This window comes from Phalangium opilio, unplaced genomic scaffold, assembly GCF_054372755.1.
Source record: "Phalangium opilio isolate 3A_F unplaced genomic scaffold, DU_Popi_V2 ptg000225l_1, whole genome shotgun sequence".
Lineage (NCBI taxonomy): Eukaryota > Metazoa > Arthropoda > Arachnida > Opiliones > Phalangiidae > Phalangium > Phalangium opilio.
The window spans coordinates 833,561-860,345 of record NW_028324219.1 but is presented as its reverse complement, the minus strand read 5'-3'; the positions used below and the strand labels follow the sequence as shown (position 1 = coordinate 860,345).

The following is a 26,785-nucleotide window of genomic DNA, read 5'->3' as shown; positions in this document are numbered from 1 at the left end:
ACCGTTCAGCATCATGAATCGGTTAATTGACCGGTTTTTTTGCTTTCTTTTTCCAGCGGAACTTAGCAGACTACACTTCGTCGTTGCTAATGGCGGTAATGGCTGGTAATGGACTATATTTTTCTTGGTGTTGTTGACTTTAGAAAGAAAGACAACTAAATTATTGTTTTAAATACTGTTAGTTTACAAAATATAAGGGTTTGGGTGGTTATAATTTAAAAAATATGTCTTTGTTTTGTGGGAAAATGAAGTCGAACTCTGCCCGAAGTCGAAAAAGATTTAGACCGAGGCTTATGACGAAGAAAGTCCTGTAGACTGTAGTAAGTAGTAAAGAAAGATTTTATTGTTTCTGTTATTTACTTATTGATTGGTTCTGTAAGATAAGTTTCAAGCAACAGAGGCACGCTAGTAAATGATTGGAACATGAAATGAGGCACCATCCCATAGCGAAGGTATTTCGTCATTCATTGGCCATGACCAAGATAATTGGGTTTTCATACAAATATGATTGCCTACTTATTATGGGTCATGAAAGCCTGATTCCTTATTCCCTATTCTTTCCATCAGCGAAAAAATTCTTCAACCTTTTATTAAGCAACTATTGCATTAATGTTCAACTGGTAAATAATGTTACAGACATGTCTAACAAATCTATGCATTGTAAAGGGACCCACCTGTAAACAAGCCCAAGGCTTAGTGTGGAAATCCCTTCATAGGCAAAGCTTAAAAAAAAAAAAAAATAGAAATATTCATATGCTTTTCTTTTGTTATAGATTTGTGGCAATAACGTGTTTGACAAGAACCCGAATGGGAACTATTCTTGACCTCTATAGTAGGAATTTCTCTTCATTTTCTTCTGTTACTAACAGGTTTATTTTAGCAAATTAAAGATAGCAATACAGGGACAATGTACTTTAATAACTTCATTCACTGTCAAAACACCTCACAGCAGAGGAAGGATAACTGGATAAAACATCAGGGATCACAGATAGGTTAAATGATGTCAATGAGCAAGATTGTTGGTTGGAAGAGATCAAGAAGATATTGAGCATCTTGAAAGGCGATATATGAAAGAAGACTGCTTCGACAATGGAGAGCGTTAAAACTGGAGGCGGAACCAGTTACGTCCATGAACTCCTAAAATGTACCTTTATTCCCAGTTTTGAACTTGACATTTGTCAGTATGCCGTAAATTGTTATCTATCTTATACTCGAATTCGGATATTCTCCAGCAATGTAGGCAAATATGTAGTTGGTAAATGTCCAACTTTTATGGAACTGTTGGAGAAATAATAATGAAACACAAGAATATGTTGACTCCCTATTTCCTACCCATTCAAATGTTACAGTTTTATTGTCTTAATTCATTTTTGCGTGGCTTCTTCCCTTAAATACATAGGGGTGCTCGAAACATTAAAGACGGATCACTTAGATAAAAAAATACCAATGTGAGATTAGAATCACCAATAGGCTTACTAGTTCCTATAGTGGCAAATTTTTACCTCTCCGAGTGACGTATGTCACGGAGAGGTTCTAATTTCGACGTGTGTGTCTGTCTGTCTGTCTGTCTGTCTGGCTGTTGTTATTGACTTACACCCCAGGGGACCGCGTTCGCAGTTTCCGAATCGAAGCAAATGTGTTCGCTATTTCCGGACCGCATTCACAGTTCCCGGAAAATTCAAAACTTGAGGCTATCCACAATTCAACTGACCACTATTACTTCATCTGACTAGTCAATTGTCCATTCCACATGGACACCAGTCTGTACACACTGGCTTCTAACACCAACATCTTCTGGTCTTTGTTTTTGTCCATCCCCCATGGACACCAGTCTGTACATACTGGCTTCTAATCACCACCATCCTCTGGTCTTCGTCCATTCCACATGGACACCAGTCTGTACATACTGGCTTCTAATCACCACCATCTTCTGGTCTTTGTCCATCCCACTTGGACACCAGTCTGTACATACTGGCTTCTAATCACCACCATCTTCTGGTCTTCGTCCATTCCACTTGGACACCAGTCTGTACACCTGGCTTCTACTCCATCGTCATCGTTGGGTTTAAGACATTCGCGGCGATCAGCTAGGGTTACGAGAAACGTCTAGCCTCCCTAAGGTGGGATCACCACCAAAGGTTTTCGCAATTGCGGTTGTTCTTGCTTTTAGCTGTAGTTCGACACCCTTATATACTACCTATTTCAGTGAGGCGAAGCAAACGGCGTATGCTTCATTTCAAACGCCAATATTAGTCAAGTCTCTAAAGAATGTTTAATTGTTCTTTTTTAAAACGATGTAACGTTCAATAAGGCGAATAACTAACGAAGAAAATATTAAATATTAATTATGTTCATTTTAATATTTAAGATAATCTTGTTTCTCAATTCAAAATTAATACGGAAAGAGTTAAAAAGCAGTCTATGGTTTTGTCTGTGTGTGTCCGTCCGTTGTTACAGTAGTGTGCTGCGTTAGAAGTTCGTTTTGTTTTGATGTGTACAGGAATCCTACAGAACCATAATATTCCCTTTATCCTTAATATAAAGTGAATATGTGGAAATATTTTTCGTAATTATGATGCATTTAGTACTTTTGTAGCTTTAAAGCTCTATTTCATTTTGATATTCCAAAAAGTTTTTTTAATATTATTATTTAAAATGGATGTTTATATATTACCTAAGCTATACTACATCTGTTTATAGCATAATCCTTTCTAAAGTGAATACAAGCACAACGCTACTATGTTGGTCAAATGAACTTTTATTTGTCAATAGGCCTAGTGAAACAAAAAGTAAACGCTTGGGTTTGGATTTCGTTTCTGTAATGCAGAGACATTAACGGTTCAGAGTGAGCCGAAAGTTAAGTACACTTTAGGCTTAGATATTGTAATCATGTTGGAAATCTGGGCCGCGTTCAGCAGAGCCCAGCGCTGTTAGCAGTGTCCTACATAACGGGATTTTGTTTTAGAATTTTGACGTCACGGTGCTTAGCGCTGAGCTAGCGCGGTGTTCAAAGAAAATAGTCGGCTTTTTGGATAACGTGACGTAAAACGTGTAGTTCTCAGCTTGGCGAAAAAACCATGAATGAATTAATACAAATAGCTCTATGGGACTATAGCTATTTAATTGGCGTGAAACCAGTTGATCACGCGAGAATTTTGAGAGATATGCTAGTTTCTAATTTTAATTATAAAAGTTGTTATCTATCTCTATAAATATGTTATCATACAATTTTTGTTAAGCCTTGGTACCTTGCACGCTTTATTGCGCTAGCGTCATTTATAAAACGCCGATGACCGGAGAAAAGCTATGACGACAGAGCTCACCGGTAAACATTTCCAAAATCCGCTGTCTTTTTTGGTGAGCTCTGCTGAACGCAGCCCAGACCAGTGAAAGGTCTGATCGTAATCGAATAATAGCTTCGTGTTTTCATGCTTTTTATGGTACGCATTTACTTTCAGTGTGTGTAGCCACAAATAAGCTTTGGTGTTATGTAACGTTAACAGTCATGTTGACAAACTAAGAAAATCGTTGAGGTGAAACGAGAGGATAGTGTTTATATGGCAACCCTGTTGTGAATATGGCTTTGAACATAGAGGGCATACAGTTGAGGAGTAGAAAATTGGGCCTTTACAAACACGTAAAGGTAGTATCCCTCTCTTCATTTCCCGTTTCTCCCCCATCGGATGATTTTAATGTGTACAAGTATATCATTATTGGATGTAAAATGTCGTCTGATTTACAGTATATTTGCTATGCTTTGTATACTGCTTAAATATTTCATAAATTTTAACTTAAGAAACATTTCCATATCTGGGTAAATAAGTTTGTAAGTAGTCGTCTTGACTCGGAGAGGTAATATTTTGGTTTTCCCAACTTGTTTAATTGACTCTTCCAGGGCTGATACTAACTCATACCCTCTATTTTAGTTGAATAAGTGACTAATTAATTTAACAATAGTAAACCAAAAGTGACTAAATAAGGGCAAACTAAGCTATTTAAAGGGCCACTTGAAATGACATGTTTTGAGAGATCACTGATTTTCATAATTATTTTCCACAATTAAAGATATTTTAAAGGTCGGTGTCGTAATTAGATATTTCCAGTCAAAGGAAAGGTCACCTCATAGAAGGTCAACGGCGATATTCAATTAAATCATTTTGGAGCACAGCCCAGAATGCAAAGTAATTGATATAGTTTTAAATCAAAAACAAAACATTCATTGGAATTGGATTGATTTTAAGTATTAAGTTAAACATTCGCAGAGCGAGCGGAGCGAGCTCCTTGATTTTGGGGTTTGATCAACTATGATCCCGCTATTTTTGCCTTTAAACCGTCTTACAGCTGAGCGATTGAAATATATAACGTTCAACGTTGTGGTCGAGAAGATAAATAACATCGAAAGACTCAAAAATCCAAAAAAAGTGACAAATAGTAACTAATTTTTGGAAAGTGGCTTAGTATCAGCTCTGCTCTTCGTTAAATGATGCGGAGGACATAACACATTTTACTAAGTTTAATTGTGATTTAAGAATAAAGGGGTAGTAGCGAATAAGTCAAAACACGTTGTTTTGAATAGAACATGTAAAATGATGGTCATATTAAATATTTTGCTGTTTCAGTAATGCTTCGTGACTTGTTGAAATGTGCAATTGGAAATACACATATGGGGAATCTTCTTTTAAAACTGCAACAAAGATGATCAATAAAAGCCTTTTTTCCATATACAGGATTTTAGGTTCGATACATAATTTCAATTGGTCCTATATTAATACAATCTTATAATGATAATTGATAAACAACAATGCTCAAGAACATATGCACATGAATGCCAGTCCTCCTACATCCTAATACCATTCCAACAGACGCATACATTTGCCTACATCAGATAATAATACCATTGATGTGCATTTAGTGGCCGTCTAATAAAATGGTCTTATAGATATTGAAAATAAGAAACTAATTTACATCGAGAATCCTATGTGAAAAAGTCAAAATAAACTCAGTTTTATTTAAATAATGTTTCTAAACTGTTTTTAGTAACAGCTCATCATTCAGTCTCGACATTGGTCCCTCTCCGTTACTTATTTTCCTATACTTAATTCTTTATTACCATAATAATATTTATTATTAATTAGTTAAGTTTGATTTGTTTATCTTATGCAAACCTTTAAAGAGCTCACCTAACATTTGTATCGGTGCAAATCACATACTCGTTTGTAGTTTATAGTTGCAACAACTATGCCAGCCTTTTCTTTAAAGGGATACCTAAGGGTAAAGCATGCTCAACTAATAAAAGTGTTAATACCTTAATATACAAGTTGATTACAACACTTCAATGTTGGCAGATATCCTTAGAGAAATTGCCCACCCTAGATAATTCTCCATTGCCAGTGTCAATGATAGAAATGTCATTACCACAAATCTATAACAAAAGAAAAGCATATGAATATTTCTATTTGTTAGACGTGTTTGTAACATTATTTACCAGTTGAACATTAATGCAATAGTTGCTTAATAAAAGGTTGAAGAATTTTTTCGCTGATGGAAAGAATAGGGAATAAGGAATCAGGCTTTCATGACCCATAATAAGTAGGCAATCATATTTGTATGAAAACCCAATTATCTTGGTCATGGCCAATGAATGACGAAATACCTTCGCTATGGGATGGTGCCTCATTTCATGTTCCAATCATTTACTAGCGTGCCTCTGTTGCTTGAAACTTATCTTACAGAACCAATCAATAAGTAAATAACAGAAACAATAAAATCTTTCTTTACTACTTACTACAGTCTACAGGACTTTCTTCGTCATAAGCCTCGGTCTAAATCTTTTTCGACTTCGGGCAGAGTTCGACTTCATTTTCCCACAAAACAAAGACATATTTTTTAAATTATAACCACCCAAACCCTTATATTTTGTAAACTAACAGTATTTAAAACAATAATTTAGTTGTCTTTCTTTCTAAAGTCAACAACACCAAGAAAAATATAGTCCATTACCAGCCATTACCGCCATTAGCAACGACGAAGTGTAGTCTGCTAAGTTCCGCTGGAAAAAGAAAGCAAAAAAACCGGTCAATTAACCGATTCATGATGCTGAACGGTTTGCCGAGTCATGGCCAACTTAGACCACCGGTAATCTAAGTTGGCCATGGCCGAGTTCTAAAATTACTACTTTGAATTTGGTGTATATTTAGTCACGTGTCAATGTCGTCTGCTCGAAAATTTCAACCTCTCACAAGTCGTAAGTGAGTTTTGCCCCAAAACCGCCACCGCCAATGAAAAGCCTCAAGTTTGATTTAGATTGACCAATGAGCGAGCTTAGGAGAGGTAGGAGGAGATTTCTTTGGCAGCTGAATTCGGCCACAGTTTTATTTTAATATATCATTATAATATTGATATTGAGAGGGAAGTTAATTAAGTTTTAATTTTTTCAGTTTTATTTAAATAATGTTATAAAATAATTGTTTTTTTTAAAGGCACATTTGAATATTAGAAATTTAAATCGGAGTATATTATTAATTTCGTTGTAAAATGTTATCTGCGATTGGAATTTCGGGTGATAAAAGAAGACATAAACAAATTGCCTGGTAAGTTTTCATTTAATTTTTGTTTTTAAAAATAAGTTTGAATTTTATAATGTATTTGTATGAATTTTCGTATGAAGGCTTTGCTTTAATGTAACGGTATGAGAAATTTACTTTCTGCCCTTATTCTATATTATTTTGTAACTGTTCTGAAGGATGATTTGAACACGATTGTGACTTTTTTTACAAAGGTTAGTTGTTTATTCTGAGTTTTTCTGTATATGCGTGCAATTACCTTTTTGATTGTAAACTGTGCCATTATTGTAGGTAGTATGACTCGTTTTTGCCGATTGCAAATCCGTTTTACACTGTTCGAGGTCTTTGTTAAGTTTTTCGACTTCTTCCAAAAGGGTTGAGTTTGCAACTTTCAATAGTTGCCTATCCTTGGTCAGTTCAGATATTTTGCTCTGCAGTTCTTCTAACTCTCGCTTCTTTTCTTCAATGACCAAATCCCGTTGTACTTTCGATTCATTTAATTTCTTCTCCATGAGACAAATTTCATCACTTTTTCTGTCCTCTTGGTCGATAAGCAAATCCAAGGCGATCGAATAAACCTCTTTCGCATCAGCATCTTCTTGTTGCTTCTTCTTTAGTCTTGCAATTTCTTCTTTTTACTTCTTCTTTAATTTCGCAATTTCTTCAATCTTTTCATTCACTGCTTCGTCTTTTTCGGTTAGGACAGATTTCAATTCATCTTGGAAACATTTAAGTCGATCATTCATCTTTGAAACCTTTTCTCTCGGTTCTTCATTTTGTATGTAATTGCCAAATTTAGCTCCACGGTCCAAAAGAATGTCTGAAATATCCCAGTTTTGTTCTTCGATAGCCAAGTCGAAAGAAGAATTCCCGTTATTATTCAGAGCGTTAATATTGGCGCCACCGTCTAAGAGGACAGTGATTATTTCCGAGTGGCCCAATGCACAACATTCGTGTAAAGGTGTTAAGCCAAATTCATTGTCTCTTTTTTTGTTGACATTGGCGCTCTTTTCGATTAGTGCACGAACCACATCTGATGAACCACCACGAATAGCAATGCGTAATGGTGTAATGTCAAATTTTGCTTCGTGCTTAATGTTTGCGCCATTTTGTAGCAAAGATAGTACTACATTCAAGTGGCCCTTTTTGGAAGCTACGATTAACGGTGTAAAGCCAAGACAATCCATCGTGCTGTCAACTGCCGCACCTTTTTCGAGCAAACATTGCACAACTTCAAGATGGCCTCTTTCGGAAGCTAAGTACAAAGCAGTTCTGCCCACAATATCCTTCTTATTAATCTGAGCTCCGTTTTCTACCAACAATTTAACCACATTAACATGGCCTTGATATGAAGCGTATAATAAAGATGTCCAGTCGAAAAAACATCAATTTCTGAATCCAAAAACATCCGGTATGTCCACGCATTGTGTGATCTGCAATTGTTTTTCTGACTTCTCACTTTCGGGTCATTTAAAAGATTTGTAACAAATTGTACAGGCCCAAGATAAATCGGATTTGGAGAGTCTCGGGGAACTCGATTAACTTGGCCTTTGTATTGGATCAACAATTTCACGACATCTACATGGCCGAAAAAGGAGGCGATCATTAAGGGAGTCTGGCCCAATTTATCTCTCTGGTTAGGGTCTTCCTTTCTCTTCAAGCAAGCTTCAACGCTTTCAATGTCGCCACGAATTGACGCCTCCATTATACCTGATTGAGATTTGGAGTTCCCCATCCTGTAGACCGCGACCTGTCCTTCTGTATTTAGTCCGCCATTCTTGTCTTATTTGTTGTATGCTTTTGATGGCAAAATTATATATTAAGACCCTCACTCAAAATACAATTACCCGAAAGTGCTTGAGTGTTAAGTCGATAATTACTTCCGCGGTTTCTTCTAGCGATGGTGAGAGCGTCAATAGTTGATTAACGCACAGGTACAGTCCCTAATTGAAGGCCAGAATACTGCTTGAAAGCTTTCTTGCAGTCCTGGAATGACATTATTGAGAAAAATTAAACCGAGGACCTTTTTACTAATGTGACAACGTTTCAATTATAGAAACGGTTGGCGTTCAACTACATTATCATTGCATATATATCCCTTATAGAAATGAAGTCTGATATTTTTTTATGAATATACCAGAAGTAAGATAAGGGACTAGAAGTATCGAGCTAACCAAATTCTTCACTTGGCGGAAGTGAATATTCTTGATAACACACCAACGGTTGGCCCTCTGGTAGCGGTTTCTAAATTTTCCCTCCAAAACGTGAGACGCTCGCGGGTTGTGGTAGATGGCCGAACTAGATTCAAGCACCCGCGTCCGTGTTCCGCCGCTTTAGGATGAGGGGAAGGGCATAGGAAATTTTTTTGGAACTCGACCAATTTTTTTCTCTCTAGTTTAGGCGCGATGGAAGCGGCGAATAAAATCCTCAAATTTGTTCACTAGTGCCAGGATCTACTACCAATGCTCTTTTTTTCTATTCTCATCTAAAGGCCTGTCCAGACTGACACATTTTGCGAGTTCGCATCTTCGCTTTGCTTGTTTGCAAGATCGCGCTACTGTCCACATTGGGGTTTCGCTACTTTGCGTCCTCACCTCGCGAACATACAAATTTCTTGAGACAAGGCCAAGAATTTCGCGCCTTCGCGAGAAAAGCACCAATCACAGACGAGATGAAGGCAGGGGCGATTAGTTCCGATTTTCTCTTTGGACAACGTCGCCATCGACAGGCAGATGGCGCAATGATTGCTCAAACTTTATTGGCTCTCAGAATGGGAAAAGCAAAATTTTTGCGTGTATCAGGACAGAAGTGCAAATGTTTTTCGTGATCTGTTGCGAAGATGCGAATAGACGATGGCGCGAACACGCGAGCGCGAGTTCAATGTGAACAAAGCTTTACTTCTGAATATACGGAGCAAAGTTGAAAACTCAAAGCGACATTGTCGGGGTACATTTCCTGAAGTCGTTTTCTTGTCCGCGTAAGAAATGGGCTTCATGCTATCATTTGTGTCCTATTTATTTATCTGTTTTGTTTTGAACACAAATGCAACCAAAATAATTAAACTCGTTTAAATCGAGGAAGGAATGGCCGAGTGGTTAAGGCGATGGACTGCTGATCCATTGGGCTTAGCCCGCGTGAGTTCGAATCTCGCTTCCGTAGTTTTACCGGATTGTTTTAATCAAAAATTCAGGCGAAATGATTAAACCAGTTTTAATCGAGGACGGGGTGGCCGAATGGTTAAGCTGACGGACTGCTAATCCATGGTCTGACGTAACTTTAATTTAATTAGAGTAAAAAATAGATCAAAAATAGATTAGCATAAAAAATGAGAGTTAAAAGCTTGTATAAAAATATAGTTTTAGAACGCGAGATTAAATTACATAAAAAACCAGTGATAAATTGTTATAAAAAGGGAAGAAACCCGCTTGAAAAAAAGTTAGTAATGTGAGGAGGCTTCGTGTAATCAGTTCGAAATTGTTTTTAATCAAATTAAGTTGTAGTAATTATGACCATGTATAATAATGCAAGGAAAATAAATTAAGTCGTTTTTAAATTAAAATATTCCACTGAACTCGCCTTCGATATTTGGGATTCCAAATCGCGCTCAATCGAGAAATTACCACAATTTATGGTGCCGAAACCCGGGAGTGGAGAACAATAGTTTAAATTAGTCGGTAACTATATTTGCGCCTAATTCCAAGTATCGCTATGACGGACCCAGTGGATATATCGAGAAGACGACGTGGGGCCCTTAAGGGAAAAACTACGAGGATACTACAGAAAATTAATGATGAACTCAAAGATGAAGCACCGGATGCTGACATTTTAGAAGAACTGGTTAACCAGCTGACATCGAAAGAAGAAGCCATACGAGAACTGAACAACGATATTATCAGCCGACTCGAGGAAGAAACGGACATTACCAACGAAGTTGAGGCAGCCGAAGAATATAATGAGAGAATTATTACTGCCAAGACAAGGGGACAACGCGCCATACGCCGTCGAAATGGAAGTACTGCAGCATCAGTCAATACAGTCTGTGAAGAGCCAAGGGAAGGATCAGAAGTAACGACGAGAGTACACACAGTCCGGTTACCAAAACTGGAAATAAGCAAATTCGGAGGAGATTTCTGTGAGTGGCACAATTTTTGGAACCAATATCGGGTGGCGATACATGAGAACAATACCGTCACGAAGTGCGATAAGTTTACCTACCTGAAGTCGTACTTAGAAGGTTTAGCGAAGAAGTCAATATCGGGGTTATCCACATCGGTCCGTAATTACGACGAAGCGATAAGAATACTGCAAAGAAGATTTGGAAGAGTAAAGCTCATAATTCAGAACCACAAGACCAACGTAATGAAGTTACCAGCAGTTAAGCGCTCCAATGACCTCGTGTTCCTGAGAGCTCTCTATGACGCTTGTGAAGTAGAAGTTCGGAGCCTGAACGGACTTGGAATTGACGTTAAAACCTTTAGTGGATTTTTATGGACTATTCTTTTTGAAAGAATTCCCAACGACGTCGCTTTAGAGCATACAAGAAGACAAGCTCTCAACAATCAAGAAAACACAGAAGAAGAAGAAAACCAGAACTTAGACACCGACGAGGACATGGATGGTCGACGATTGATGAACTTTCTTCGACTGGAAATTGAGAGTCGAGAAATGATGCATACGCTATCCAGAAGTGCCACTGATAACCAAGATGCAAGTTACTCCGGGATAAACAACCTTCGGAATAGAATTAAACCAAAATTTCCAGGATACCATAATCAAGGCAGAGTCCCAACAGCTGCAAATTTGACCGCCGGAGTGGAACAAAGACTTTCGTGCATATACTGTGGTGATGAAACGCAAAGCACATCGTCCTGTCAAGAATTAAGTTCAAAGGAGAGATCAGAGACTATCAAGGATCAAAATCGTTGCTACGTCTGCTTGAAGTTAAACCACCTAGCAAAGAATTATCGATCAAGAATAAGATGCCGTTTTTGCCAAAGGAAACACCATTTCACCATCTGCGAATCCTAAAAATGGAAGAAGAATAATGATTCCAAGAAACCAGAAAGTACCAAGACAAGTGAAAATGGACAAGAAGGTGATAAACGAGAAGAGACTTCGGTATCAACCCACATCGCATATCCGATAGAAGGTCATGCAAAAACCGTACACTTGCAGACTGTAAGAGCTCGTCTATTCGGTGGAAGGAAGCTGGAAAACTCAAGATATGTAAGATGCCTTATTGACGGAGGAGCTCAGAGAACGTTCGTGAAGGAGACACTGTCCAGAAGTCTGGAACTTAAAATAGTTGGAGAAGAAAAGGTTCGGGTTTACGCCTTTGCAAGTCAAGCAGCAGTAATTAGCACTAGAAGAATCGTGGAACTTCAGCTACAAAACACTCGCCATCCAAACAAGAAAATCACCATACAAGCTCTGGAAATACCCCATATCAGTAGCGCACCTATCTCCGTACTTGAAAACGACCTAGTGGAATATTTAACCAGTCATGGACTACAGATCGCCGACGATTCCATGGAAACGGAAGAAATAGAGATCTTACTAGCATCTGACGTCGTATGGAGATTGACTTCCGGAGAGACGCACCGAATAACGCCCGAATTAGTTGCAACAGAAACTGTGTTTGGATGGACAGTACAAGGCCCGACTGAAAATACGTCGCTCTTAGCCATCGTCAATAACGTAATCACCCTGAAAGCAGTCACCACCAGCCTAGAAGAGAAGGAAATATCCGCGCAACTGACAACATTTTGGGATTTGGATACTATGGGAATCAGGGAAGAACCACAAAAACCCGTAACGGACGACGAAACTATGAAGTACTTTGAAGACATTATAAGCAAGGTTGGAGAGCGTTATCAAGTCCGACTACCATGGAAAGAGAACAAAGATGAACTAAAAAGCAACTACTATAACGCTGAACGTCGCACACTTCAATTGGTGAAGAAATTTCAAGTTGACAAGAGCCTCTACAACCAATATAAGTAAGTCATACTTTACCAACTAAGTGAAGGAATAATTGAAGAAGTGCACACCTCGGAGAAGAATGACAATTTGAAATTCTACTTACCTCATCAGCCAGTTACGGGAAGTGAAAGGAAAACCACTAAACTACGCGTGGTTCATGATGGATCGTCCTCGGAACGCAACTCACCTTCCCTAAACGAATGCCTTGCCACAGGACCAAATTTGAATCCGGACTTGCTTGATGTCATATTACGATTCAGATCTAACCCGATAGCCTTCGTCTCAGATATTGAGAAAGCGTTTTTACAAATATGGATCGCTCCCGAGGATAGAGACGTATTACGATTTCTATGGCCTAATGAAGATCTGGGACAAGAACACAAAATATTGAGGATTGCACGAGTACCGTTTGGTATAACCTCAAGCCCATTCTTGCTCACCGCAACTATCCGACATCACTTACGCCAATACGAAGAGGAAATGCCTGACATTTGCAAGACGTTAATAGACCAACTATTCGTCGATGATTTTCCTTCGGGGGATTCAACAGTTGAGAAAGCGTTGAAACTATCCATTGCTGCAAAGACCATCATGAACTCAGGAGGAATGAACCTCAGAAAATGGATGTCGAATTCTACGGAACTTGAGGACGAATGGAGGAAACGAGCTAAAGAAAGTCCAAACAAGACACCTGTAGTTGAAGAAAGAAACCCAGACGAAATTCAGAAAGTACTTGGATTGGGATGGAAGACGAGTCAAGATACTATACATCTCAACGTTCAGCAAATTAAGAACATAAGCGTGGGGAAGAAAATAACAAAACGTCACGTACTGAAGACCGTGTCGAGTGTATTTGACCCAGTAGGGTTCTTATCACCTTTCGTCATAAGAGTCAAAATCCTATTCCAAGAACTCTGGGAAGCTGGTATTAAATGGGACGAACAACTAAGACCCGAAATAGCGAAGAAATTTGAGACGTGGTGCCAAGAAACGGAAGGTCTAAATACACTCGCCATTCCAAGACATTACTTCCATGGACTAACGTCTGAAGATCTTAAATATGTTACGCTACACACATTTACGGACGCCAGTGAAGGGGCGTATGCAGCAGTTGCGTACATTCGTTTCGTAACCCAAACTGGAGAAATCGGCGTAACTTTCGTAGCCTCAAAATCAAGAGTCGCACCTTTAAAGAAATTGAGTTTACCAAGGCTGGAATTGATGGGTGCTTTACTGGGGGCAAGACTGGCTGGGTATTTGAAGAAGACGCTCAGAATTGAAATCCACGAATCCAAACTCTGGTTGGATTCCATGATATCACTACATTGGATAAAAAGCACGTCTAGACAATGGAAACCGTTCGTGTCCAACCGGGTTTCTGAAATACAAACTCTTTCGGAACCTATGTCTTGGGACTACGTAAAAGGAACGCATAACCCGGCAGATATGCCCACCAGAGGAAGACATGCTGAAGACTTACTGCAGAACCAAACATGGTGGGAAGGGCCTTCTTGGCTCAAACTAGAAGAATCACTTTGGCCAAAATCAAGATTTGAACCACCTAAAACAGAAGAACTACAACTAGAGAAAAGGAATGGAAAGGGAGAAATCACCTTAACTAACTTCGTAACAACCGGAAAACCGCCAGTAATCGATCTAAGTCGTTTCAGTCAGTACCTGAAAGCAAACCGCATCGTATCCTGGATATTGAGATTCCTACACAACTGTGAACAGGTATTACACCGGCCGTGTCTGTCTGTCTGTGTGTCTGTCTGTCTGTCAGACCCCACGTGACCGCGTTCGCAGTTTACAAATCGGAGCAAACAAATACCCGATTTCCGGAACGCGTTCACGGTTCACGGAAATTTGGCCATTCATCTACCAACACCAGTCTTTACTAACTGGCTTCTAAGCACCACAATCTGCTAGTCTTTGTCCATCCCACATGGACACTAGCCTGTACTTGCTGGCTCGGAAGCACCACCATCTTCTGTTCTTCGTCAATCCCACACTGACACCAGCCTGTACTTGCTGGCTCGTAAGCACCACCATCTTCTGTTCTTCGTCAATCCCACATTGACACCAGCTTCTATGCACCACCATCTTCAGGTCTTTGTCCATTCCGGCTTCTTCTCCATCGTTATCGTTCGGTTTTAAGATATACGCGGCGATCGGCTAGGGTTACGAGAAACGTCTAGCCTCCCAATGGTAGGGCTTCCACCAAAGGTTCACGCGAATGCGTTTTTATCTATTATTATAATGGAAACGAATTGTATATATACCCCAAAATTTGAAGAAAGCGGGCAAGAGGGGTACCCTTCACTTTAAACGTCAATATTAGCAAAGTTTCGAAAGATAATAGGAACAACTTTATTTTAAACGATTTAACTATTTTTAAAGTTATTTTCTGGCGATTAAAATAATTAATATCATTTATATTTAATTATTTATTTAAGATAAACTTATTTCTATGTAATGACACAAGTGAGAGTTTATATAGAACGAGTAATGAAAATTGCATCCGAATCGAAACACTACACGCATATCAAAGTTAATATAAAGCGAGTAGGATGATAAGATCTCTTACAAAACGATAACATTTCCTTTTCGCAGAATATTAAATGGAAATATTTTAAATATTTTTCGGCATTACTATTCTTTAAGTAGTTGTGTAGCTATAAAGCTCTGTTTCATCTTAATATTCCAAGAACATCTTTAGATATTAACATTTCAAATTTGGTGTTTACTTTTTAATTCAGCTTTACTACATTTATATATAGTGTAAACGCATTTTTTATAGACATTAGATAATATGGATGTTAATTCTTCATCTATCCACAAACGATTGGGTCTGTGAAATAAGATATCCTAGATTTAAACTAGAAATGACCTTGTTTCGCCTCCTCTTATAGGAGGTGTTAACGGTTCAGAGTGAGCCGAAAGTTAAATACACCCTTCAGTGATACATTTTAGGTCCTCATTAGAATTATTGAGGATACAAAGGAAATTGTTAAACGCTTAAGCCTTTGCTAAAGAGCTTGGCAATATTTCGCCAATTTGAACTATGTATTTTCGGTTTTTCTCATTGGCTGGTGGACCTGTGTTTAGAAAGTAAATTCGTCTCGGCTCGGAGAGGTTCATTTTGGTTTCCCAACTTGTTCTAGTTAAATGAGTAGGAAAACTCATTTCGGCGGGCAATTTGACGTAAGTTTAATTTAATTAGAGTAAAAAATAGATCAAAAATAGATTAGCATAAAAAATGAGAGTTAAAAGCTTGTATAAAAATATAGTTTTAGAACGCGAGATTAAATTACATAAAAAACCAGTGATAAATTGTCATAAAAAGGGAAGAAACCCGCTTGGAAAAAAGTTAGTAATGTGAGGAGGCTTCGTGTAATCAGTTCGAAATTGTTTTTAATCAAATTAAGTTGTAGTAATTATGACCATGTGTAATAATGCAAGGAAAATAAATAAAGTCGTTTTTAAATTAAAATATTCCACTGAACTCGCCTTCGATATTTGGGATTCCAAATCGCGGTCAATCGACAAATTACCACATGGTCTCTTACCGCGCGAGTTCGAATCTCGCCTCCCGTCGTTTTATCCGTTTTGTTTTGAACACAAATGCAGTCAAAATGATTAAACTCGTTTAAATCGATGAAGGAATGGCCGAGTGGTTAAGGCGATGGACTGCTAATTCATTGGGCTCAGCCCGCGCGAGTTCGAATCTCGCTTCCGTCGTTTTCACCGGATTGTTTTAATCAAAAATTCAGGCGAAATGATTAAACCAGTTTGAATCGAGGACGGGGTGGCCGAGTGGTTAAGCTGATGGACTGCTGATCCATTGCGCTCTGCCCGCGCGAGTTCGAATCTCACCTCCGTCGTTTTAACCGGATGTTTTAATCACGTATTCAGTCGAAATGATTTAACCAGTTTTTATCGAGGACGGGGTAGCCGAGTGGTTAAGGCGATGGACTGCTTATCCATTGGGCTCTGCCCGCGCGAGTTCGAATCTCGCCTCCGTCGTTTTATCCGTTTTGTTTTGAACACAAATTCAGTCAAAATGATTAAACTCGTTTAAATCGATGAAGGAATGGCCGAGTGGTTAAGGCGATGGACTGCTAATCCAATGTTCTTTGCCCGCGCGAGTTCGAATCACGACTCTGTCGTTTTAACCGGATGTTTTAATAACAAATTCAGGGAAAATGATTTAACCGGTTTAAATCGAGGACGGGGTGGCCAATTGGTTAAGGCGATGGACTGCAAATCCATTGGGCTCTGCCCGCTCGTGTTTGAATCTCGCCTCCGTCGTTTTATTCGTTTTGTTTTGAACATAAATGCGGTTAAAATGATTAAACTCGTTTACATCGATGAAGGAATGGCCGATTGGTTATGGCGATGGACTGCTAATCTAATGGGCTTTGCCCGCGCGAGTTCGCATCTAGACTCCGTCGTTTTAACCGGATGTTTTAATCACGTATTCAATCGAAATGATTTAACCAGTTTTAATCGAGGACGGGGTGGCCGAGTGGTTAAGGCGATGGACTGCTAATCCATTGGGCTATGCCCGCGCGAGTTCGAATCTCACCTCCGTCGTTTTATCCGTTTTGTTTTGAACACAAATGCAGTCAAAATGATTCAACTCTTTTAAATCGACGAAGGAATGGCCGAGTGGTTAAGGCGATGGACCGCTAATCCATTGGGCTCTGCCCGCGCGAGTTCGAATCTCGCCTCCGTCGTTTTATCCGTTTTGTTTTGAACACAAATGCAGTCAAAATGATTAAACTCGTTTAAGCCGATGAAGGAATGGCCGAGTGGTTAAAGCGATGGACCGATAATCCATTGGGCTCTGCCCGGGCGAGTTCGAATCTCGCCTCGGTCGTTTTTTCCGTTTTGTTTTGAACTAAAATGCAGGCAAAATGATTAAACTCGTTAAACCGATGAAGGAATGGCCGAGTGGTTAAGGCGATGGACTGCTAATCCATTGGGCTCTGCCCGCGCGAGTTCGAATCTCGCCTCCGTCGTTTTATCTGTTTTGTTTTGAACACAAATGCAGTCAAAATGATTCAACTCTTTTAAAGCGATGAAGGAATGGCCGAGTGGTTAAGGCGATGGACCGCTAATCCATTGGGCTCGGCCCGCGCGAGTTCGAATTTGCCTCCGTCGATTTATCCGTTTTGTTTTGAACACAAATGCAGTCAAAATGATTAAACTCGTTTAAGCCGATGAAGGAATGGCCGAGTGGTTAAAGCGATGGACCGATAATCCATTGGGCTCTGCCCGCGCGAGTTCGAATCTCGCCTCCGTCGTTTTAACCAGATTGTTTTAATCAAAAATTCAGGGCGAAATGATTTAACCAGTTTGAATCGAGGACGGGGTGGCCGAGTGGTTAAGCTGATGGACTGCTGATCCATTGCGCTCTGCCCGCGCGAGTTCGAATCTCACCTCCGTCGTTTTAACCGGATGTTTTAATCACGTATTCAGTCGAAATGATTTAACCAGTTTTTATCGAGGACGGGGTGGCCGAGTGGTTAAGGCGATGGACCGCTAATCCATTGGGCTCTGCCCGCGCGAGTTCGAATTTGCCTCCGTCGATTTATCCGTTTTGTTTTGAACACAAATGCAGTCAAAATGATTAAACTCGTTTAAGCCGATGAAGGAATGGCCGAGTGGTTAAAGCGATGGACCGATAATCCATTGGGCTCTGCCCGCGCGAGTTCGAATCTCGCCTCCGTCGTTTTATCCGTTTTGTTTGGAACACAAATGCAGTCAAAATGATTCAACTCTTTTAAATCGACGAAGGAATGGCCGAGTGGTTAAGGCGATGGACCGCTAATCCATTGGGCTCGGCCCGCGCGAGTTCGAATCTCGCCTCCGTTGTTTTATCCGTTTTGTTTGGAACACAAATGCAGTCAAAATGATTCAACTCTTTTAAATCGACGAAGGAATGGCCGAGTGGTTAAGGCGATGGACCGCTAATCCATTGGGTTCTGCCCGCGCGAGTTCGAATCTCGCCTCCGTCGTTTTATCCGTTTTGTTTTGAACACAAATGCAGGCAAAATGATTCAACTCTTTTAAATCGACGAAGGAATGGCCGAGTGGTTAAGGCGATGGACCGCTAATCCATTGGGCTCTGCCCGCGCGAGTTCGAATCTCGCCTCCGTCGATTTATCCGTTTTGTTTTGAACACAAATGCAGTCAAAATGATTAAACTCTTTTAAATCGATGAAGGAATGGCCGAGTGGTTAAGGCGATGGACCGCTAATCCATTGGGCTCTGCCCGCGAGAGTTCAAATCTCGCCTCCGTCGTTTTATCCGTTTTGTTTTGAACACAAATGCAGTCAAAATGATTAAACTCTATTATATCGATGAAGGAATGGCCGAGTGGTTAAGGCGATGGACCGCTAATCCATTGGGCTCTGCCCGCGCGAGTTCGAATCTCGCCTCCGTCGTTTTATCCGTTTTGTTTTGAACACAAATGCAGTCAAAATGATTAAACTCGTTTAAACCGATGAAGGAATGGTCGAGTGGTTAAGGCGATGGACCGATAATCCATTGGGCTCTGCCCGCGCGAGTTCGAATCTCACTTCCGTCGTTTTAACCAGATTGTTTTAATCAAAAATTCAGGGCGAAATGATTTAACCAGTTTTAATCGAGGACGGGGTGGCCGAGTGGTTAAGGCGATGGTCTGCTAATCCATTGGGCTCTGCCCGCGCGAGTTCGAATCTCGCCTCCGTCGTTTTATCCGTTTTGTTTTGAACAAAAATGCAGTCAAAATGATTCAACTCTTTTAAATCGACGAAGGAATGGCCGAGTGGTTAAGGCGATGGACCGCTAATCCATTGGGCTCTGCCCGCGCGAGTTCGAATCTCGCCTCCGTCGTTTTATCCGTTTTGTTTTGAACACAAATGCAGTCAAAATGATTCAACTCTTTTAAATCGACGAAGGAATGGCCGAGTGGTTAAGGCGATGGACCGCTAATCTATTGGGCTCTGCCCGCGCCAGTTCGAATCTCGCCTCCGTCGTTTTATCCGTTTTGTTTTGAACACAAATGCAGTCAAAATGATTCAACTCTTTTAAATCGATGAAGGAATGGCCGAGTGGTTAAGGCGATGGACCGCTAATCCATTGGGCTCGGCCCGCGCGAGTTCAAATCTCGCCTCCGTCGTTTTATCCGTTTTGTTTTGAACACAAATGCAGTCAAAATGATTAAACTCTATTATATCGATGAAGGAATGGCCGAGTGGATAAGGCGATGGACCGCTAATCCATTGGGCTCTGCCCGCGCGAGTTCGAATCTCGCCTCCGTCGTTTTATCCGTTTTGTTTTGAACACAAATGCAGTCAAAATGATTAAACTCGTTTAAACCGATGAAGGAATGGTCGAGTGGTTAAGGCGATGGACCGATAATCCATTGGGCTCTGCCCGCGCGAGTTCGAATCTCACTTCCGTCGATTTAACCAGATTGTTTTAATCAAAAATTCAGGGCGAAATGATTTAACCAGTTTGAATCGAGGACGGGGTGGCCGAGTGGTTAAGCTGATGGACTGCTGATCCATTGCGCTCTGCCCGCGCGAGTTCGAATCTCACCTCCGTCGTTTTAACCGGATGTTTTAATCACGTATTCAGTCGAAATGATTTAACCAGTTTTTATCGAGGACGGGGTGGCCGAGTTGTTAAGGCGATGGACTGCTTATCCATTGGGCTCTGCCCGCGCGAGTTCGAATCTCGCCTCCGTCGTTTTATCCGTTTTGTTTTGAACACAAATTCAGTCAAAATGATTAAACTCGTTTAAATCGATGAAGGAATGGCCGAGTGGTTAAGGCGATGGACTGCTAATCCAATGTTCTTTGCCCGCGCGAGTTCGAATCACGACTCTGTAGTTTTAACCGGATGTTTTAATAACAAATTCAGGGAAAATGATTTAACCGGTTTAAATCGAGGACGGGGTGGCCAATTGGTTAAGGCGATGGACTGCAAATCCATTGGGCTCTGCCCGCTCGTGTTTGAATCTCGCCTCCGTCGTTTTATCCGTTTTGTTTTGAACACAAATGCAGTCAAAATGATTAAACTCTATTATATCGATGAAGGAATGGCCGAGTGGTTAAGGCGATGGACCGCTAATCCATTGGGCTCTGCCCGCGCGAGTTCGAATCTCGCCTCCGTCGTTTTATCCGTTTTGTTTTGAACACAAATGCAGTCAAAATGATTAAACTCGTTTAAACCGATGAAGGAATGGTCGAGTGGTTAAGGCGATGGACCGATAATCCATTGGGCTCTGCCCGCGCGAGTTCGAATCTCACTTCCGTCGTTTTAACCAGATTGTTTTAATCAAAAATTCAGGGCGAAATGATTTAACCAGTTTTAATCGAGGACGGGGTGGCCGAGTGGTTAAGGCGATGGACTGCTAATCCATTTGGCTCTGCCCGCGCGAGTTCGAATCTCGCCTCCGTCGTTTTATCCGTTTTGTTTTGAACACAAATGCAGTCAAAATGATTCAACTCTTTTAAATCGATGAAGGAATGGCCGAGTGGTTAAGGCGATGGACCGCTAATCCATTGGGCTCGGCCCGCGCGAGTTCAAATCTCGCCTCCGTCGTTTTATCCGTTTTGTTTTGAACACAAATGCAGTCAAAATGATTCAACTCTTTTAAATCGATGAAGGAATGGCCGAGTGGTTAAGGCGATGGACCGCTAATCCATTGGGCTCGGCCCGCGCGAGTTCAAATCTCGCCTCCGTCGTTTTATCCGTTTTGTTTTGAACACAAATGCAGTCAAAATGATTAAACTCTATTATATCGATGAAGGAATGGCCGAGTGGATAAGGCGATGGACCGCTAATCCATTGGGCTCTGCCCGCGCGAGTTCGAATCTCGCCTCCGTCGTTTTATCCGTTTTGTTTTGAACACAAATGCAGTCAAAATGATTAAACTCGTTTAAACCGATGAAGGAATGGTCGAGTGGTTAAGGCGATGGACCGATAATCCATTGGGCTCTGCCCGCGCGAGTTCGAATCTCACTTCCGTCGATTTAACCAGATTGTTTTAATCAAAAATTCAGGGCGAAATGATTTAACCAGTTTGAATCGAGGACGGGGTGGCCGAGTGGTTAAGCTGATGGACTGCTGATCCATTGCGCTCTGCCCGCGCGAGTTCGAATCTCACCTCCGTCGTTTTAACCGGATGTTTTAATCACGTATTCAGTCGAAATGATTTAACCAGTTTTTATCGAGGACGGGGTGGCCGAGTTGTTAAGGCGATGGACTGCTTATCCATTGGGCTCTGCCCGCGCGAGTTCGAATCTCGCCTCCGTCGTTTTATCCGTTTTGTTTTGAACACAAATTCAGTCAAAATGATTAAACTCGTTTAAATCGATGAAGGAATGGCCGAGTGGTTAAGGCGATGGACTGCTAATCCAATGTTCTTTGCCCGCGCGAGTTCGAATCACGACTCTGTAGTTTTAACCGGATGTTTTAATAACAAATTCAGGGAAAATGATTTAACCGGTTTAAATCGAGGACGGGGTGGCCAATTGGTTAAGGCGATGGACTGCAAATCCATTGGGCTCTGCCCGCTCGTGTTTGAATCTCGCCTCCGTCGTTTTATCCGTTTTGTTTTGAACACAAATGCAGTCAAAATGATTAAACTCTATTATATCGATGAAGGAATGGCCGAGTGGTTAAGGCGATGGACCGCTAATCCATTGGGCTCTGCCCGCGCGAGTTCGAATCTCGCCTCCGTCGTTTTATCCGTTTTGTTTTGAACACAAATGCAGTCAAAATGATTAAACTCGTTTAAACCGATGAAGGAATGGTCGAGTGGTTAAGGCGATGGACCGATAATCCATTGGGCTCTGCCCGCGCGAGTTCGAATCTCACTTCCGTCGTTTTAACCAGATTGTTTTAATCAAAAATTCAGGGCGAAATGATTTAACCAGTTTTAATCGAGGACGGGGTGGCCGAGTGGTTAAGGCGATGGACTGCTAATCCATTTGGCTCTGCCCGCGCGAGTTCGAATCTCGCCTCCGTCGTTTTATCCGTTTTGTTTTGAACACAAATGCAGTCAAAATGATTCAACTCTTTTAAATCGACGAAGGAATGGCCGAGTGGTTAAGGCGATGGACCGCTAATCCATTGGGCTCTGCCCGCAGGAGTTCGAATCTCGCCTCCGTCGTTTTATCCGTTTTGTTTTGAACACAAATGCAGTCAAAATGATTCAACTCTTTTAAATCGACGAAGGAATGGCCGAGTGGTTAAGGCGATGGACCGCTAATCCATTGGGCTCTGCCCGCGCGAGTTCGAATCTCGCCTCCGTCGTTTTATCCGTTTTGTTTTGAACACAAATGCAGTGAAAATGATTAAACTCGTTTAAATCGATGAAGGATTGACCGAGTGGTTAAGGCGATGGACCGCCAATCCATGGGGCTCTGCCCGCGCGAGTTCGAATCTCGCCTCGGTCGTTTTTTCCGTTTTGTTTTGAACTAAAATGCAGGCAAAATGATTAAACTCGTTAAACCGATGAAGGAATGGCCGAGTGGTTAAGGCGATGGACTGCTAATCTATTGGGCTCTGCCCGCGCGAGTTCGAATCTCGCCACCGTCGTTTTATCTGTTTTGTTTTGAACACAAATGCAGTCAAAATGATTCAACTCTTCTAAATCGATGAAGGAATGGCCGAGTGGTTAAGGCGATGGACCGCTAATCCATTGGGCTCGGCCCGCGCGAGTTCAAATCTCGCCTCCGTCGTTTTATCCGTTTTGTTTTGAACACAAATGCAGTCAAAATGATTAAACTCTTTTATATCGATGAAGGAATGGCCGAGTGGTTAAGGCGATGGACCGCTAATCACTTGGGCTCTGCCCGCGCGAGTTCGAATCTCGGCTCCGTCGTTTTATCCGTTTTGTTTTGAACACAAATGCAGTCAAAATGATTAAACTCGTTTAAACCGATGAAGGAATGGCCGAGTGGTTAAAGCGATGGACCGCTAATCACTTGGGCTCTGCCCGCGCGAGTTCGAATCTCGGCTCCGTCGTTTTATCCGTTTTGTTTTGAACACAAATGCAGTCAAAATGATTAAACTCGTTTAAACCGATGAAGGAATGGCCGAGTGGTTAAAGCGATGGACTGCTAATCCATTGGGCTCTGCCCGCGCGAGTTCGAATCTCGCCTCCGTCGTTTTATCCGTTTTGTTTTGAACACAAACGCAGTCAAAATGATTAAACTCGTTTAAGCCGATGAAGGAATGGCCGAGTGGTTAAAGCGATGGACCGATAATCCATTGGGCTCTGCCCGCGCGAGTTCGAATCTCGCCTCCGTCGTTTTATCCGTTTTGTTTTGAACACAAATGCAGTCAAAATGATTCAACTCTTTTAAATCGACGAAGGAATGGCCGAGTGGTTAAGGCGTTGGACCGCTAATCCATTGGGCTCTGCCCGCGCGAGTTCAAAATTCGCCTCCGTCGTTTTATTCTAAGAGAGCGGTCGCTCTCTTAGATAAGACTTGATACTGCCTCTAATGCTAAAGGAGGGTTCTTTGGTTGGCCGTAACTTTTTTCGTATTGTGTTTGCTGCTTTGAAATTTTGCCAGTGAACTAAAATTTGGGCCCTAATTATGTGGTTAAAATTTCAAAGAGATCCAACTAATAGTTAATTCTATAATGAAAAAAGTTGTTAAGGGTGGTTTTAGAATCCATAAAATTAATCAGACATTTGGTGAAAAATACTATATTGTTCCATAGAGATAACATGGGATTTTTTTGAAAAATTACCTTAATTGGGATCGTGTATAAAGAAAACTAATCATTCGTTACGTTTGGGAACCATCTTAAATGAAAGATAACAGTCCATAGATGTGCCTTTTCTTAGTTTCATTAAGATCAATTAAGTTTAAGTATCGATTTTTATCATTATTAACACATACTTTGACTTACGTTGTTTTGGGTATTGGAATTACGGCGTTTTACCACTGTTAGAGACACGCATTTTAGCCCTAATTTTTTATATTGGACTTACGGCGTTTTTCACGCCGTTAGAGGGATATTAAGCAAGAGAAACATGGCGTTTGAGCTCTTGTAGGTGCTTTGCCCGGGTGCTTGTGCGTGCTTGTGGATACTTGTAGGTGCTTGCGGGTACTTGTGGGCTCTTTTAGGTGCTTGTGGGTACTTGTGGGTACTTGTAGGTGATTGTAGGTACTTGTGGGTACTGGTGGGTGCTTGTAGGTGCTTGTAGGTGCTTGTAGGTACTTGTGGGTGCTTGTAGGTACTTGTGGGTTCTTGTGGGTACTTGTGGGTACTTGTGGGTTCTTGTGGGTACTTGTGGGTGCTTGTCGGTACTTGTGGGTACTGGTGGGTGCTTGTAGGTACTTGTGGGTGCTTGTAGGTACTTGTGGGTGCTTGTAGGTACTTGTGGGTTCTTGTGGGTGCTTGTAGGTACTTGTGGGTTCTTGTGGGTACTTGTGGGTTCTTGTGGGTTCTTGTGGGTACTTGTGGGTGCTTGTGGGTACTTGTGGGTGCTTGTGGGTAGTTGTGGGTGCTTGAAGGCACTTGTGGGTGCTTGTAGGTACTTGTGGGTGCTTGTAGGTACTTGTGGGTGATTGTAGGTACTTGTGGGTGCTTGTAGGTAGTTGTAGGTGCTTGAAGGTACTTGTGGGTACTTGTAGGTACTTGTGGGTGCTTGTGGGTTCTTGTGGGTACTTGTGGGTTCTTGTGGGTACTTGTGGGTGCTTGTAGGTACTTGTGGGTACTTTTAGGTACTTGTGGGTGCTTGTAGGTACTTGTGGGTGCTTGTAGGTCGTTGTGGGTGCTTATAGGTACTTGTGGGTACATGTAGGCACTTGTGGGTACCTATAGGTACTTGTGGGTGCTAATAGGTACTTGTAGGTACTTAAGGGTACTTGTAGGTACTTTTGGGTACTTGTAGGTACTTGTGGGTACTTGTAGGTACTTGTGGGTGCTTGTAGGTACTTGTTGGTACTTTTAGGTACTTGTGGGTACTTGTGGGTAATTGTGGGTACTTGTGGGTGCTTTTGGGTGCTAATAGGTACTTGTGGGTACTTGTAGGTACTTGTGGGTGCTTGTAGGTACTTGTGGGTTCTTGTAGGTACTTTTGGGTGCTTGTGGGTACTTGTAGGTACTTGTGGGTACTTGTAGGTACTTGTGGGTACCTATAGGTACTTGTGGGTGCTAATAGGTACTTGTAGGTACTTAAGGGTACTTGTAGGTACTTTTGGGTACTTGTAGGTACTTGTGGGTACTTGTAGGTACTTGTGGGTGCTTGTAGGTACTTGTTGGTACTTTTAGGTACTTGTGGGTACTTGTGGGTAATTGTGGGTACTTGTGGGTGCTTTTGGGTGCTAATAGGTACTTGTGGGTACTTGTAGGTACTTGTGGGTGCTTGTAGGTACTTGTGGGTTCTTGTAGGTACTTTTGGGTGCTTGTGGGTACTTGTAGGTACTTGTGGGTACTTGTAGGTACTTGTGGGTACTTGTAGGTACTTGTGGGTACTTGTAGGTACTTGTGGGTACTTGTAGGTATTTGTGGGTACTTGTAGGTATTTGTGGGTAATTGTGGGTACTTGTAGGTACTTGTGGGTACTTGTAGGTACTTGTGGGTACTTGTAGGTACTTGTGGGTACTTGTAGGTACTTGTGGGTACTTGTAGATACTTGTGGGTACTTGTAGGTACTTGTGGGTACTTGTAGGTACTTGTGGGTACTTGTGGGTGCTTGTGGGTACTTGTAGGTACTTGTGGGTACTTGTAGGTACTTGTGGGTACTTGTGGGTGCTTGTGGGTTCTTGTGGGTGCTTGTAGGTGCTTGTGGGTGCTTGTAGGTGCTTGTGGGTGCTTGTAGGTACTTGTGGGTACTTGTAGGTACTTGTGGGTACTTGTAGGTACTTGTGGGTGATTGTAGGTACTTGTGGGTGCTTGTAGGTACTTGTGGGTGCTTGTAGGTACTTGTGGGTACTTGTAGGTACTTGTGGGTTCTTGTGGGTACTTGTGGGTACTTGTGGGTTCTTGTGGGTACTTGTGGGTGCTTGTCGGTACTTGTGGGTACTGGTGGGTGCTTGTAGGTACTTGTGGGTGCTTGTAGGTACTTGTGGGTGCTTGTAGGTACTTGTGGGTTCTTGTGGGTGCTTGTAGGTACTTGTGGGTTCTTGTGGGTACTTGTGGGTTCTTGTGGGTTCTTGTGGGTACTTGTGGGTGCTTGTGGGTACTTGTGGGTGCTTGTAAGTGCTTGTGGGTGCTTG

At 41.4% G+C, this 26,785-nt stretch overlaps 1 protein-coding gene and 41 non-coding genes across 42 annotated transcripts; all 42 read left to right on the top strand.

Moving 5' to 3' along the window:
• The first annotated feature begins 9,640 nt into the window (after nt 1–9,640).
• Nucleotides 9,641–9,722, top strand: TRNAS-GCU (transfer RNA serine (anticodon GCU)). The gene has a single exon. It is a non-coding gene; the product is annotated as a tRNA-Ser (tRNA).
• A 1,885-nt stretch (nt 9,723–11,607) lies between these two features.
• On the top strand, nt 11,608–15,753 carry LOC149615220 (uncharacterized). The gene is made up of 4 exons (XM_089857836.1): nt 11,608–11,658; nt 11,739–12,518; nt 12,657–14,214; nt 15,722–15,753. Exons 1-4 carry the CDS (start codon nt 11,608–11,610, stop codon nt 15,751–15,753), a joined length of 2,421 nt encoding a protein of 806 aa, XP_089713962.1.
• A 451-nt stretch (nt 15,754–16,204) lies between these two features.
• Nucleotides 16,205–16,286, top strand: TRNAS-GCU (transfer RNA serine (anticodon GCU)). The gene has a single exon. It is a non-coding gene; the product is annotated as a tRNA-Ser (tRNA).
• Nucleotides 16,287–16,347: 61 nt separating this feature from the next.
• On the top strand, nt 16,348–16,429 carry TRNAS-GCU (transfer RNA serine (anticodon GCU)). Its single transcript has one exon. It is a non-coding gene; the product is annotated as a tRNA-Ser (tRNA).
• Nucleotides 16,430–16,489: 60 nt separating this feature from the next.
• On the top strand, nt 16,490–16,571 carry TRNAS-GCU (transfer RNA serine (anticodon GCU)). The gene has a single exon. It is a non-coding gene; the product is annotated as a tRNA-Ser (tRNA).
• Nucleotides 16,572–17,059: 488 nt separating this feature from the next.
• TRNAS-GCU (transfer RNA serine (anticodon GCU)) lies at nt 17,060–17,141 on the top strand. Its single transcript has one exon. It is a non-coding gene; the product is annotated as a tRNA-Ser (tRNA).
• Nucleotides 17,142–17,199: 58 nt separating this feature from the next.
• TRNAS-GCU (transfer RNA serine (anticodon GCU)) lies at nt 17,200–17,284 on the top strand. Its single transcript has one exon. It is a non-coding gene; the product is annotated as a tRNA-Ser (tRNA).
• Nucleotides 17,285–17,487: 203 nt separating this feature from the next.
• On the top strand, nt 17,488–17,569 carry TRNAS-GCU (transfer RNA serine (anticodon GCU)). The gene has a single exon. It is a non-coding gene; the product is annotated as a tRNA-Ser (tRNA).
• Nucleotides 17,570–17,772: 203 nt separating this feature from the next.
• Nucleotides 17,773–17,854, top strand: TRNAI-GAU (transfer RNA isoleucine (anticodon GAU)). Its single transcript has one exon. It is a non-coding gene; the product is annotated as a tRNA-Ile (tRNA).
• A 62-nt stretch (nt 17,855–17,916) lies between these two features.
• TRNAS-GCU (transfer RNA serine (anticodon GCU)) lies at nt 17,917–17,998 on the top strand. The gene has a single exon. It is a non-coding gene; the product is annotated as a tRNA-Ser (tRNA).
• A 60-nt stretch (nt 17,999–18,058) lies between these two features.
• TRNAS-GCU (transfer RNA serine (anticodon GCU)) lies at nt 18,059–18,139 on the top strand. Its single transcript has one exon. It is a non-coding gene; the product is annotated as a tRNA-Ser (tRNA).
• A 61-nt stretch (nt 18,140–18,200) lies between these two features.
• On the top strand, nt 18,201–18,282 carry TRNAI-GAU (transfer RNA isoleucine (anticodon GAU)). Its single transcript has one exon. It is a non-coding gene; the product is annotated as a tRNA-Ile (tRNA).
• A 58-nt stretch (nt 18,283–18,340) lies between these two features.
• Nucleotides 18,341–18,425, top strand: TRNAS-GCU (transfer RNA serine (anticodon GCU)). The gene has a single exon. It is a non-coding gene; the product is annotated as a tRNA-Ser (tRNA).
• Nucleotides 18,426–18,483: 58 nt separating this feature from the next.
• On the top strand, nt 18,484–18,568 carry TRNAS-GCU (transfer RNA serine (anticodon GCU)). Its single transcript has one exon. It is a non-coding gene; the product is annotated as a tRNA-Ser (tRNA).
• Nucleotides 18,569–18,626: 58 nt separating this feature from the next.
• On the top strand, nt 18,627–18,711 carry TRNAS-GCU (transfer RNA serine (anticodon GCU)). The gene has a single exon. It is a non-coding gene; the product is annotated as a tRNA-Ser (tRNA).
• A 61-nt stretch (nt 18,712–18,772) lies between these two features.
• TRNAS-GCU (transfer RNA serine (anticodon GCU)) lies at nt 18,773–18,854 on the top strand. Its single transcript has one exon. It is a non-coding gene; the product is annotated as a tRNA-Ser (tRNA).
• Nucleotides 18,855–18,915: 61 nt separating this feature from the next.
• On the top strand, nt 18,916–18,997 carry TRNAS-GCU (transfer RNA serine (anticodon GCU)). The gene has a single exon. It is a non-coding gene; the product is annotated as a tRNA-Ser (tRNA).
• A 61-nt stretch (nt 18,998–19,058) lies between these two features.
• TRNAI-GAU (transfer RNA isoleucine (anticodon GAU)) lies at nt 19,059–19,140 on the top strand. Its single transcript has one exon. It is a non-coding gene; the product is annotated as a tRNA-Ile (tRNA).
• Nucleotides 19,141–19,202: 62 nt separating this feature from the next.
• Nucleotides 19,203–19,284, top strand: TRNAS-GCU (transfer RNA serine (anticodon GCU)). Its single transcript has one exon. It is a non-coding gene; the product is annotated as a tRNA-Ser (tRNA).
• A 58-nt stretch (nt 19,285–19,342) lies between these two features.
• TRNAS-GCU (transfer RNA serine (anticodon GCU)) lies at nt 19,343–19,427 on the top strand. Its single transcript has one exon. It is a non-coding gene; the product is annotated as a tRNA-Ser (tRNA).
• Nucleotides 19,428–19,631: 204 nt separating this feature from the next.
• On the top strand, nt 19,632–19,713 carry TRNAS-GCU (transfer RNA serine (anticodon GCU)). Its single transcript has one exon. It is a non-coding gene; the product is annotated as a tRNA-Ser (tRNA).
• Nucleotides 19,714–19,774: 61 nt separating this feature from the next.
• On the top strand, nt 19,775–19,856 carry TRNAS-GCU (transfer RNA serine (anticodon GCU)). Its single transcript has one exon. It is a non-coding gene; the product is annotated as a tRNA-Ser (tRNA).
• Nucleotides 19,857–19,917: 61 nt separating this feature from the next.
• Nucleotides 19,918–19,999, top strand: TRNAI-GAU (transfer RNA isoleucine (anticodon GAU)). The gene has a single exon. It is a non-coding gene; the product is annotated as a tRNA-Ile (tRNA).
• Nucleotides 20,000–20,061: 62 nt separating this feature from the next.
• On the top strand, nt 20,062–20,143 carry TRNAS-GCU (transfer RNA serine (anticodon GCU)). Its single transcript has one exon. It is a non-coding gene; the product is annotated as a tRNA-Ser (tRNA).
• A 60-nt stretch (nt 20,144–20,203) lies between these two features.
• On the top strand, nt 20,204–20,285 carry TRNAS-GCU (transfer RNA serine (anticodon GCU)). Its single transcript has one exon. It is a non-coding gene; the product is annotated as a tRNA-Ser (tRNA).
• Nucleotides 20,286–20,631: 346 nt separating this feature from the next.
• On the top strand, nt 20,632–20,713 carry TRNAS-GCU (transfer RNA serine (anticodon GCU)). The gene has a single exon. It is a non-coding gene; the product is annotated as a tRNA-Ser (tRNA).
• Nucleotides 20,714–20,774: 61 nt separating this feature from the next.
• TRNAI-GAU (transfer RNA isoleucine (anticodon GAU)) lies at nt 20,775–20,856 on the top strand. Its single transcript has one exon. It is a non-coding gene; the product is annotated as a tRNA-Ile (tRNA).
• A 62-nt stretch (nt 20,857–20,918) lies between these two features.
• On the top strand, nt 20,919–21,000 carry TRNAS-GCU (transfer RNA serine (anticodon GCU)). Its single transcript has one exon. It is a non-coding gene; the product is annotated as a tRNA-Ser (tRNA).
• A 61-nt stretch (nt 21,001–21,061) lies between these two features.
• On the top strand, nt 21,062–21,143 carry TRNAS-GCU (transfer RNA serine (anticodon GCU)). The gene has a single exon. It is a non-coding gene; the product is annotated as a tRNA-Ser (tRNA).
• Nucleotides 21,144–21,204: 61 nt separating this feature from the next.
• On the top strand, nt 21,205–21,286 carry TRNAS-GCU (transfer RNA serine (anticodon GCU)). The gene has a single exon. It is a non-coding gene; the product is annotated as a tRNA-Ser (tRNA).
• A 61-nt stretch (nt 21,287–21,347) lies between these two features.
• Nucleotides 21,348–21,429, top strand: TRNAS-GCU (transfer RNA serine (anticodon GCU)). Its single transcript has one exon. It is a non-coding gene; the product is annotated as a tRNA-Ser (tRNA).
• A 61-nt stretch (nt 21,430–21,490) lies between these two features.
• TRNAI-GAU (transfer RNA isoleucine (anticodon GAU)) lies at nt 21,491–21,572 on the top strand. The gene has a single exon. It is a non-coding gene; the product is annotated as a tRNA-Ile (tRNA).
• Nucleotides 21,573–21,634: 62 nt separating this feature from the next.
• On the top strand, nt 21,635–21,716 carry TRNAS-GCU (transfer RNA serine (anticodon GCU)). The gene has a single exon. It is a non-coding gene; the product is annotated as a tRNA-Ser (tRNA).
• Nucleotides 21,717–21,776: 60 nt separating this feature from the next.
• Nucleotides 21,777–21,858, top strand: TRNAS-GCU (transfer RNA serine (anticodon GCU)). The gene has a single exon. It is a non-coding gene; the product is annotated as a tRNA-Ser (tRNA).
• A 346-nt stretch (nt 21,859–22,204) lies between these two features.
• On the top strand, nt 22,205–22,286 carry TRNAS-GCU (transfer RNA serine (anticodon GCU)). The gene has a single exon. It is a non-coding gene; the product is annotated as a tRNA-Ser (tRNA).
• Nucleotides 22,287–22,347: 61 nt separating this feature from the next.
• TRNAI-GAU (transfer RNA isoleucine (anticodon GAU)) lies at nt 22,348–22,429 on the top strand. The gene has a single exon. It is a non-coding gene; the product is annotated as a tRNA-Ile (tRNA).
• A 62-nt stretch (nt 22,430–22,491) lies between these two features.
• On the top strand, nt 22,492–22,573 carry TRNAS-GCU (transfer RNA serine (anticodon GCU)). The gene has a single exon. It is a non-coding gene; the product is annotated as a tRNA-Ser (tRNA).
• A 201-nt stretch (nt 22,574–22,774) lies between these two features.
• TRNAS-GCU (transfer RNA serine (anticodon GCU)) lies at nt 22,775–22,859 on the top strand. The gene has a single exon. It is a non-coding gene; the product is annotated as a tRNA-Ser (tRNA).
• Nucleotides 22,860–23,062: 203 nt separating this feature from the next.
• TRNAS-GCU (transfer RNA serine (anticodon GCU)) lies at nt 23,063–23,144 on the top strand. The gene has a single exon. It is a non-coding gene; the product is annotated as a tRNA-Ser (tRNA).
• Nucleotides 23,145–23,205: 61 nt separating this feature from the next.
• TRNAS-GCU (transfer RNA serine (anticodon GCU)) lies at nt 23,206–23,287 on the top strand. The gene has a single exon. It is a non-coding gene; the product is annotated as a tRNA-Ser (tRNA).
• Nucleotides 23,288–23,634: 347 nt separating this feature from the next.
• Nucleotides 23,635–23,716, top strand: TRNAS-GCU (transfer RNA serine (anticodon GCU)). The gene has a single exon. It is a non-coding gene; the product is annotated as a tRNA-Ser (tRNA).
• A 61-nt stretch (nt 23,717–23,777) lies between these two features.
• TRNAI-GAU (transfer RNA isoleucine (anticodon GAU)) lies at nt 23,778–23,859 on the top strand. Its single transcript has one exon. It is a non-coding gene; the product is annotated as a tRNA-Ile (tRNA).
• The last annotated feature ends 2,926 nt before the right edge of the window (nt 23,860–26,785 follow it).